At 35.7% G+C, this 12,060-nt stretch overlaps 1 protein-coding gene across 1 annotated transcript in view; it reads right to left on the bottom strand.

Moving 5' to 3' along the window:
• Positions 1-12,060, bottom strand: part of LOC103260675 (collagen alpha-1(XXIV) chain-like) — a gene marked incomplete at its 3' end in the record, with an annotated part of 127,962 nt that overhangs the window by 88,104 nt on the left and 27,798 nt on the right. The window contains exon 4 of the mRNA XM_008058323.2: positions 2,703-2,756. Coding sequence (XP_008056514.1) covers positions 2,703-2,756 — 54 coding nt within the window. The remainder of the gene's footprint in view (positions 1-2,702; positions 2,757-12,060) is intronic.

The following is a 12,060-nucleotide window of genomic DNA, read 5'->3' as shown; positions in this document are numbered from 1 at the left end:
AAAGACTGCTTCAAGGTGTTTTCCTCCCTCATGCACCACCCATCTCCAGCCACAGTATATTGCTTAGTGCTACTTCTAAAAGCTGTGCAGAAGAAGCAGGCTAAAAATGACAAAGTGCAATTGCTAATTTACTCTCAACATGTGTTATCCCTTGCTGCACTTGAGTTTTTGCTTATGCCATTATGTATCCTTAAAGATTTGTATCATTTACTTTGCCCCCTATGATTTTCTCAAATCATTCTTCAAATCTCAATAGATATCCCACCTCATTTTAAAATCCTAGACACACCAGCATGAAGTAATTTCTCTTTCATACTAACATCTATAGAAATCACTTCATGTAAAATCCACTTGCCAATTAATTGTATATTGCCTTGAGATATTTCTTATACTGTTCTAATGTTATTTAAATATTTTAACACTATTTTAACTGTCTTATGGCATGTTCTATTTAGTTTGAGGATTATAAATTCTTTGAAAAGAGACTTAAAAAATATTACTAGTGTCATACTTAACACATCAAGTGGCTACACTCAATGAACATTTGTCAATTAAATTTTACATCACTGATAAAATATACAATCTGAATTCAAAAAATTGATTCCATTAGCTGTGTACCTACCACGTGCCAGGAGCTGTGTTAATGCTTTATATTTTTCATTACTAATTCTTATGACAAATCTGCAAGGCTGTTATTTTCACTTCCATTTGCAAATCAGGAAACTTAAACTTGCACAACCAGTAAGTAGAGGAACAGAGAATCACCCTCTCCAGAAAGCCTTCCAGGTCTCCAGACCCCTGTACTTAGTTGGGTTTTGTACCCTACCTCTGTGTTCTTCAGCCAAACCTCCATTTTAACACTTATCACATAGTTAATAATTATTTATCAGCTGAGCTCGGTGGCTCAGCCTGTAATCCCACGCTTTGGGAGGCTGAGGTGAGCGGATTACATGAGCCCGTGGGTTCAAGACCCGCCTGGGCAACTTGGCGAGACCTCGTCTCTACAATAAATTAAAAAATTAGCCAGGCGTGTAGTGCGAGCCTGTAGTTCCAGCTACTTGGAAGGCTGAGCGGAAGGATCGCCGGAGCCCAGCAGGTCGAGGCTGTGGTGACCGGGAGCGGCCACCAGTCTGGGCGACAGAGTGAGACTCCAACTCAAAAAAATAAAAAATAAAATAATTATTTATGTGTCTGTCTCTTCAGTTCTGAATTAAGAGAGCAGAATGTTTCAGAAAGATGCAAATACTGAAGACATGTCTAGCATGATGAAAAGTAAAGAAAACACTATTTTATAACATGTCATTGATAACCTTCCTAATGTACATTGTAATACAGTGGATGGAAAAAAATTATGGGAATTAATGAATGAGTTGATGTAAAAGCAAAGACAATGACTATAAAATATTATTTCACAAAGAGCAGTAGTGCAACAGTAAGACAGGACAATAACTTAGAAAAGTTAGTATCAGTAAAAGTCTGAGACTTTCAAAAGAAAGACAACTTATTGGCTGTTGCTAAATGGTATAAAATTTAGGGAAGGAAAAAAATGTGAATTAACAACTCTTAAATAATTGATTGAAGGAGATAAAATTAGGAACACAAGGGAAATAATTTGCCTTGAGAAGAATACTGATCCTTCCTTAAGGGATGGAGGATTGGACAAATAAGTGAAAAATAAAAGGAAATTAGGGAAAGAAACTAATGTATTATGAGAATAGAAGGAGAGTCAGAACCTGGAGGTCACGCTGTTGGGATATGAACAGCCTTAACAGTGGAGTGGGACTAGAATTAGTGCAAAGATGAACCCAATCCCTCAGAAAAGTAGGATCCCACATCTCTTTACAGAGAGGTTAGAGAACTGGAATGATTCATGGACTAGAGGAGATGGAACAGGGTGTTGATGGGACCGTGGGAGGAATGTGACAGGTCATCAACTCTACAGAAATTTTTTTAAATGCTGAACAACGAGAGCCCAGTGAGAATTCATCTATGTCTTAAATGGACAAGAGTTTGCTGTGAATGTGGATAACAAAAGAATATTTTAGTTATTTTCTTCATATTGTTTGTATGATAAATAAAAATCAGAATAAAAAGTAGATTATATTAAAGGCACTTGCATTTGTCTTAAAACACGTAATTCTTTCTAATTCATTGAAGAAAGACTTTCTTTAGAAAAATGTCCACATTTTTTTAAAACTAGGTTTGAAAGAAACTAATTCTAACTTAGTAATAAATTGTTGGACTTGTGTAATGTGAGAAACTACTGCTGATCCTTAAGGAAGCTTTTTTCCTCAGGGCAATTTTTTTTTTTTTCCTAGTCAATAGCTCCAGTATTTTCCACTATGCAATCCAGGAATGTACTGTTTTAAAGCAGCCCACTCCTCTTCATTTCCCAAAACAAATGAACCTCACCCTGGACTATTGAGATCACTTTATAACTAAGAATAATGTTACAAGTAGCACCAGAACAGCCACTAATTTACCAATTTCATGATCTTTCTTGGGCATGTCTTTGGCTGGGTGTTTACATGCAAACAAGGCTGTACGTGTTCTTAAGCGTCTCATGAATTGGCAAAGATAGGGCTAAGTTTGAAGATCCAGGCAGATTTCCAAAAGAAAAACATACTGTACAATAACAGAAAAAAACACACTGCAGATTTACTCATTCTAACAGCCAGCAGGAAATGTAGCCATCTACTCACCCGTGGACCTCTCTTTCCTGCTGGACCTGGGATACCTGATGGACCAGGTGGACCCTTGGAAAACAAATATCAAGACATCAGGCATGATAGAAGATACACCTTTCTCACAAGTCTTAATAAGATTTCCACTCCAAGACAACTTTTTTTCAGTCCCCAGTTTCCGGCTGATGATGATTTTAAAGTACATGAATCCCCTTACCCTGATCAGCAGGGGTGAGTTGAAATTCAAGTGTCCTCTTTAATCTGGCTAGAAATGGCAGCAGGAAGTCTATGACTTATGGTTACAGTCACTGTATCTGGTTTTTACAGGGACCATAACTAGTAATTTTGTGGGTAATTTTTACCTAAATTTACTTTTACTACGGAAGGAGGAATTCAATTTCAGGTTTGGAGACCAACAACTGCAGGTTTTTGAACACATTTCAAAAGGCTTGCCTTGAAAAGTGAAAGCAATGACCACTTTATGTTCTTTCAAAAGAATTATACCAAGAATCTGTGTAATGTGTTAAACTGTTAAAATGAGATCCTTCTCGTATATCCAGTAACAAATCTTACTTATACTAAGATTTCAATAATAGAGTTAAGTGATTTATAAAACAGAGTATGCAAGCCACAACCAAATAGAAAACTACTTCTATAATTCTTCATGTAATATTTATGTTGTCTTTTTTTTACCTACTTTAACAATCATCTGTGGAAGAATAAATGCACATTTGTTAAATGGTTGAACACATTCATTCATCTGTTCATTTATTCAATTGTTACTGAGCACTGCTGATATGGCATTGTTCTTGCTATCTATAGACATACACATGTTCCATTTAATAAATATTCAGTACAACAGTAAAAACAGTATAAGCTTTGACATTATACAGGTTAAGGTAAAAATATTAGCCTCACACTAACAAGTAGTGTGATCTAATGTGTCTCACTTTTTTAATTGCAAAATGTCTACACTTCAATATTGATAGCACATAAAATCAAGGAATAACTCCTGGTTAAACTGTATTTGATTGCCAATATATGGCCATTTCTTAACCTAAAAAATATAACTGCATATAGTTTGATCTGTAGCATGGCTAGGTTTACCTAAAATTTACATTGAGTTTCAAAGAAGGAAAGGGAAAATGGACTGATGGGAAAGGGTCATTCCAATTTTTTATAAAGGGGGGGATTAATAAGTTATGTTGAAAATAATAGTTATGTAGTATTTTTCTTATTTCTCATTCTTTTTGACATTACTCCTTGAACCTTTCTCCTTTATTGATATTATAATCATTTTACAGATTTCTGATATTCATTACATGTCACAGACTACCCATCTTTTCCCTTTAATTGTATTTTTTTCTTGTTGTATCCCCTAACTTGACAAAACTTTTCGTGCATTTCCTAATAGTGACAGAGAAGTACTATTTTTGTTCAACACCAAATGGAGGACATTCTCCTTCCTGAGATGTACTAGCTTCTATCAAAAATTGATTTTTACTTATTGTCAAGAAAAACTGACATTCTATTCAAATTAGTTCTGGTTTTGTTGCTATAATCAGAAGTTAGCAGCTTCTGATTTGAATTTAAGTCCCTCAAAATAGAGCAAGAAGGAGATATTTGAATTAAAGAAGTAAAGGGAAAATTTTTCCAAATGTATAGTTTGGTTTAGTGCCCTGCCTTACTACTTTGAGACAAAAGAAAACACTATATTTTATTTACATTGAAAAGGTATTACATTGAAAAGGATCTGTGTAATGTGTTAAGCTGTTATAATGTTGCTATGGCTTAAATGTTTGTTCCATATCTTGAAATCCTAACCATAAAGTGTGGTAGCAGGAGGTGAAGACTTGGAGGTGATTAGGTCAGAGATTAGTGTGCTTATAAAAGAGGCCCAAGAGAGTTCATTTGCTCCTTCCACCATGTGAGAACACAGTGAGAAGGTGACATCCATGAACAAGAAAGTAGACCTTTGTCAAATACCAAATCTGTTGGCACCTTGATCTTGAAATTCCCAACCTCCAAAATTGTGAGAAATAAATTTCTGTTGCTTATTTTTTTATGTAAACTAAACATTGAATAAATAAATAAACAGGGGGAAGGGCCAGCTCTTTCTTACAAAGGAGTTACAGTTGATGGACATAGGAGGAAAAGGGAACATAGGAAATAACAATGGAGCAAGCATCACTGTGGTCACTGTGGTCAGTAAGACCCACTGGGGGGTGCAAATATCAGTGGGTCAAGTCCCAGGAGAAGTGGGGTGTTTTCATAATCTTAAAGTGTCTCCATATACACAGTCGCTAACAGGAAAGATCATTTTATGGTGGAGAAACCTTGCAGACCCACCTTCACCAAGTGATCAAATTTTCTGTTGCTCATAAACCTTATATTTTGTTACAGCCACCTAAACATACTAAGATGCAATTAACATTAGACACTGGGAGGGAATTAAGGTGTATTTTATGTCATGATTAAAATAATTTGAGTTGTTTAATAAGCATTAAATAAAAATTAATTTTCACATGCCTTTACAATTTTACATTTCCAAATCTTTAATAACAGATTATTGATAGGTATTTTCTAGACACCAGAGAAGCAGCATAATTTCTTACAGTATGACTTTTTTGAGGAGAATAAATTATTTTCTGCAAATGAAGTTAAGTACTAGAAAAAGCATTTTAACTCTTAGATTATTTGTTATTAATAGAAAGTACATTCAATTTAAAAAGCAATGGCTTTGCAATCATGCAATCTAGATTCAAATAACGCCTCAATCATATCTAGCTGAATGACCGTGGAAAGTCAGCTGTCCTTTCTAAGCCTAGTTTCTTCATCTTTAAAATATTGGTGATAAAAATCTACCTTTAAGAGAAGGTAGAGTTACTGTGAGAATTAAAGTTATTGTATATAAAATGCCTATCACTGTGGCTGGTGTATAGTAGATAACCAGTAAACTGTAGTGAAACTAACTCTTTTAAAGGTATGCATGGGGCACAATAAGCAGTCAATAAATTTTAGTTGTATATTATTATGTATTTATTATGACTCTGTCATAAGAAACTACCTACATTAAAAAAAAAAGCCCTAGACCAGATGATTTTCCAGCAGAGCTCTACAAAACAAACAAGGAGGGGCTGATACCAATCCTATTGGAAGTATTCCAGGCAATTGAGAAAGACGGAATACTCCCCAAATCATTTTACAAAGTTAATATCACACTGATACATAAACTGGGTAAAGGTTCAACAAAAAAGAGAACTACAAGCCAATATCCCTTATGAACATAGATGCAAAAATCCTCAACAAGATTCTAGCAAATCGGATCTCAAAATGTATCCACCATGACCAAGTAGCCTCCATCCCCAGGATGCAGGACTGGTTCAACACCTGCAAGGCCATAAATGTAATTAAAAACATCAACAGATATAAAAACAAGAACTACATGATTATATCATTAAATGCAGAAAAAGCTTTTGATAAAATCTAGTATCCCTTCTTGAGTAAAACCCTCAAAACCTAGGTATAGAAGAAACACACCTCAAAATAGTAAGTGCCATCTATTTACACAGCTAGCATATTGCTAAATGGACAAAAACTGGAGACATTTCCCCTAAAAACTGGAACAAGACAAGGCTACCCACTCTCACCCTTCTTGTTCAACATTGTGTTGGAAGTCCTAACTAGAGCAATTAGAAAGGGGAAGGAAATCAGGGGTATACTAATAGGAAAAGAAGAGGTCAAGTTATCCCTCTTTGCTGATGATATGATCCTATACCTTGAAAATCCAAGAGAATCTGTCAAAAACCTGCTTGCACTGATAAGGGACTTTGGCAAAGTCTCAGGTACAAAATAAATATGCAAAAGATAGTTGCATTCTCATACACCAACAACAAGCAGGTGGAGAACCAAATAAAAAGCACAGTCCCATTCACAGTAGCCACAAAAAACTGAAATACCTCAGCATCTTCCTAACCAGAGAAGTGAAAGACCTTTACAATGAGAACTACAAAACACTGTTCAAAGAAATCCAAGAAGACACAAACAAATGGAAAAATATTCCATGTTCATGGATAGGAAGACTCAACATTGTTAAATGTCCATCCTACCAAAGGCAATCTACAGATTCAATGCAATACCCATTAAATTACCAACAGCATTCTTCTCAGACCTGGAAATGACAATACAGAAATTCATATGGAAACATAAATGACCACGAATAGCCAAAACAATCCTTAGCAAAAGAAATAAAGCAGGAGGTATCATACTTCCAGACTTCAAACTTTACTATAAGGCTACAATGATCAAAACAGTTTGATATTGGTACAAGAACAGGCATATGGACCAATGGAAAAGGATAGAAATTCTGGAAGCAAAGACTCAATTTGTCAACCAACTCATCTTTGACAAAGCTCTAACAACTACCACTGGCAAGAGGAGAACCTATTCAATAAGTGGTGCTGGGAAAACTAACTGATCACATGCAGAAGATTGAAACAGGACCCCTACGTATCACCATACACAAAAATTAACTCTAAGTGGATCAAAGACCTAAATGTAAAACCCAAAACTATAAGAATCTTAGAAAATATAAGAGACACCTTTATGGCAATTGAAACGAACAACCAATTCCTGATCAAAGCCCCAAGTGCCCATACCATAAGAGATAAGATAAACAAGAGGGACCTCACCAAACTGACAAGTTTCTTTAAAACCAAAGAAACCATCAAGAGTGTGGGGAGACAGCCCACAGAATGGGAAAAAATATCTGCCAACTGTATATCTGACAAAGGCTTAACATCTAAGAGCCACAAGGAACTCAAACATGCCAAAAGAAAAACAACAAACAGTCCATTAAAAAGTGGGCAAAAGACATGAATAGACACTTCTCAAGAGATGTACGGGCAGCCAACAGACACATGAAAAAGTGTTCAGCCTCACTCATCATCAGAGAAATGCAAAGCAAAACCACACTGAGATACCACCTAACCCTAGGAGGAATGGCCAGCATTAACAAAACAACAACAGATGCTGGCAAGGATGTGGAGAAAAAGGAACGCTTCTACAGTGCTGGTGGGAATGCAAGCTAGTGCAACCTCTTTTGAAGACAACATGGCAATTTCTGAAAGAATTAGAAATTGACCTTCCATATGATCCGGCAATCCCCCTATTGGGAATATACCTGGAGGAACTCAAGTCATTCTACCAAAAAGATACCTACACACGCATGTTTGTTGCAGCTGTACTCACAATAGCAAAAAAATGGAACCAACCATGCTGCCCATCGAAGCTGGACTGGAAAGAAAAAATGTACACATACACAATGCAATTTTATGCAGCCATAAAGAAGGACAAACATATGGACTTCGCAGCAACTTGGATGGATTTAGAATCTATCATATTCAGTGATCTATCACAGAAACAAAAAACAGAGTACCATATGTTCTCACTCATAAGTGGACCTTGAACAATTATCATAATACTATAAAAGAAAAGGATTGGCAGTAGTGGAAAACCCCCAGGCGAAGGGGGGGGTAGGGAGGAGATTGGCAGTTGAGGAAAACTGCTTGGGGAGGGAGGGGCACACCTCATCAACAAGGGTACTTGCATAATGAACATTTGTTTACCTAACCCTGAATTGTACCCCACATATTTAAAATAAGGAAAAAAAATTCATTCGTTCATTCATTCACTCACTCAGTAAACATTATAAAGCATAAAGTCCTCTTAAAAAATTTAGTCTAGATAAAAAGGCACACATTAACAGATAAACATATACTAGTAATTACAAACTGTACTTAGGATGTGGAGGAAAAGAATAGGCAACCAAAGGAGAGATTAACATAGTGGACCTAATTTATACTGTGATGTCAGAGAAGGCTTCTCTGATGAAGTTAGACCTAAAAGATGAATATGAGTTAGAAAAGATAAGAAAATTAGATTCCAGAAAATAGGAATAAGTGAATGAGTAAAACAAAACAAAAGAAACAAAAGACATAGTCTTTTTAAGGAACTAAAAGAAAATTCATAGAGCAAGGGGAAAGTGGGGCAAGATGTGTCTGCAGAGGTAGAAGCCGTATCACTACATCTGCACAGTTCAGTATATAGAGTTTAGTTTAAGTGTTTTAATATACTGCCACTAAAGGACTTCAGCTGATAAATAATATGATCTGATTTATGTTTTTTAAAGCTCACTAGAGCATTTTAGTAAAAGAGGCAGTGTGAGAACATTTTTCAAACTACTCTCCCTCCCTCAAACCCCACTGAAAACAAAAAGCACCAAAAAAAGAAAACATCATCCTCAGTGAAACAAGGAAAGGAACACAACCAAAGGACCACAACCACAGACCACAAAATATAAAGATTATCTGCCAAATACTGAGAAACTTTGGAGCAATGATGTTGACAGATGATCAAAACCAAAAACCTTCTCAGACCTCAAACCTTGGACATATAGCAGTCTTGAAAATTCATTCCAACAATCCTTTGATTACAATGATGAGGTTTAAGGGAAAGGGCAAGCCACAGGAGAGATAATTCATGACCCAGTAGAGATTCAGTTCCAAGAGTCAAGAATAGGGAAGGTAGAAACCATCATTTTTATGATCTACAACCAAATCTAACTATAGATTTCTGGTGGTGAGAGGTGACAAAAGACAAGAAGAGCCTGAATTACCGTATCTCTTCTTAGACAGCCTGTGATTGGAAGGGCTTCACAACAAACTATGCATTAAAATGAGAGGATACATGCCTCTGGGTAGAAGAAAAAACAAATATGGTAAGATGATGTTTCAGGCACAATCTAAATTTGACTCTGTGTACAACTCCACCTTACTTCCCTGGGCCTCTCCCTATACTATTCTAAAATGAATAGCCCAAACAGAGTTGCCTTTAGTTTAAAAATGGGTAATGACCAGAAAGGAATCAGTAAGGGACCTATATATAGATGCTGGGAGTAACGGAGAAATGGGAGGACAGGAACATAAATGTAAAGTTGATGAAAATCATTTACCAGAAGAGGAATTACTGCATACAACAAAGAAAGAATTCAGTTATACAGTTCACTGTATATTCAAAGAATTTTAAGATAGCATTAATCTGCAAATGGAGTTTTATAAGTGATAAAAAGAACAGCCAAAGGTAATAAAATGTGAACCAGAAGAGTTTAAGAAACATAATGAAAGAGCAAAAAAAAGAAATATTATGGATGAAAGTTATATCAGAGCCTCAAAAACTGATTAAATACAACTAAAAAATCAGTTAATGGATATCGAATAAATAAATTCACACAAAATGAAATGGAAAAGAGCAATCCTGATGACATGGTTGTAGAGAAGATATTAAATACTATCTATCGTCATAAATAGCATTCAATGTATGCATATGGGTGTGCCTGAAGAACATAGAAAAATGGAACAGAAAAATATTTAATGATGTAAGAGGAGACTTTCATATAATAAGAATAATCTTCAGATCAAAAGAGTACCAGGAAAAAAAAGACACAAAAATCTAGTAAAGTTTAATGAACTTCAAAGGCAATGAAAGAACTGCATGGGTATACAGGCAGGAAAATCAGTCACCTAGAAGTAGGAAAAACCGGGTTAGCCTCAGGCTTTCCACATTGGTAACCACTTCAAGAAGCAGTGAAACAATCCCTACAGGGTCATCATTTTTGTCACAATTCATTCTCTTCTTAGCTTTCTCAAATCTGCCTGTAGTCTTCTACATAATATTGAAGTTGAATTCTCAGAGTTCAACAATGACATATCCATCAGAAGACCCAACAGATTTCCCCACTCTTTCAGTTCTTGTTCTCTTTGACATCTCTATTTCTTTTGGTACGGCTTTCAATTTCTTCCCAAAACTCTCTTCTTTGGCCGTTTTGGTAATTCATTCATTTTCTCTCCCATTTCTCTGGCTACTCTATCACATTTCTGTTCTCTTCTTCTACAACGGAAAAAGCAAACTTTGCCCCTGATTTGGCTCTTGACTCTCTGCCACATTCCTTTCTTTGAAAATTTTGTTTGTTTGTTTTTTATTATTATAAAGATGTGAGGTACAATTCAGGGTTAGGTATACAAATGTTGATTATGCAGGTACCATTGTTGATGAGTTATGACCCTTCCTCCCCTAGCAGTTTCCTTCAACTGCCAATCCCACCCATTTCCCTGACAGTTTTCCACATAATGAAATATTATGCAGCCATAAAGAAGGACAAACATATGGATTTCTTTGAAAATCTTATCCAACCCTACAGCCTCAACTATAATATTGATGGGAAGACTCCAAAATCTATATCCTCAGCCTTGACAACCCTTCTTTACTTCAACTTCTTCAATTCTTCCAACAACTTGCTGAATTACTAACAGTTTCTTAAATTTTTAACGTATTTTCCCTCCCCTAAAACTGAATACCTCTCTTAATTACTGTCTTTAATGATGATATCACTCTTTTCTCAATCTGCAGGCTTAAACCTTGATAGTCATCTTTGATTCTCTTCCTTTTTGCTTGGTCCCTAGGTCCCATTAATTTTCCAGTTCTACCAAATTTTCCTTCAATATCTCTTGAATCTTATTTTACTTTTCATTTTCACTGTTGCCAACCTAGATAATGTCCTAGTCACATAACACCAAGATGGTGACAAATTTTCAGTCTGCTCTGGGTACCATTGCCAGACTGGCTTTCCTATTAATACTTCTGCTTAGAAACCTACAAAATTCCCCCATTGAGAACACCACAAAGTTATGATCACCCATTTAACAGTGGAGACTCTCCACAACCTAACACCATCTAACTTGGGTCTTTATCTTCTAAAATACCATGAAAGAGTTTGGGCTTTACAAGCAGAAAACCTGGGTCCAAATCCTAGGTCTATTATTTACCAGCAATGCTGTTGTGAGCAAGTAAATTAACTCCTCTAGGATTCAGTTACTTCACCTGAAAAAATGAGGATAATAATACTAACCATACAAAGTTCTTTTAAGATAATGTATATAAAGAGAATGGTAAGTAAGACTTCAATAAATGATAGCTATTATGCTGGTTTCCCTATATAAAAAGCATACCAGCTCCTCTCATCTATCAAAAGCTTACCCATTCTTTGAGCCTAGGTCATAACTAGCTTTGTCCACAAGAAGCTATTCTGAACAACTCAGTTTTCATAGAGAACCCCTAAATATATTTATTTTTATATATAAAACCTTTGAACATCTCTGTACCATACACTAGTTTGTATCTCTCCACAGCATTTATCTTATTTTACTGCAGGATATAGTTATAAGTGCACTTCCTTTATCCCATTATTGAAATATAAACTCCTTCTGAGCAATGACTGTGTTATATATACATTGTGCTCCTGCCTTGCATATAGCAGAGA

The sequence above is a fragment of the Carlito syrichta genome, unplaced genomic scaffold (assembly GCF_000164805.1).
Source record: "Carlito syrichta isolate Samal-C Ts95f unplaced genomic scaffold, Tarsius_syrichta-2.0.1 Scaffold303295, whole genome shotgun sequence".
NCBI lineage: Eukaryota > Metazoa > Chordata > Mammalia > Primates > Tarsiidae > Carlito > Carlito syrichta.
This window is presented reverse-complemented; position numbering and strand designations above follow the sequence as displayed.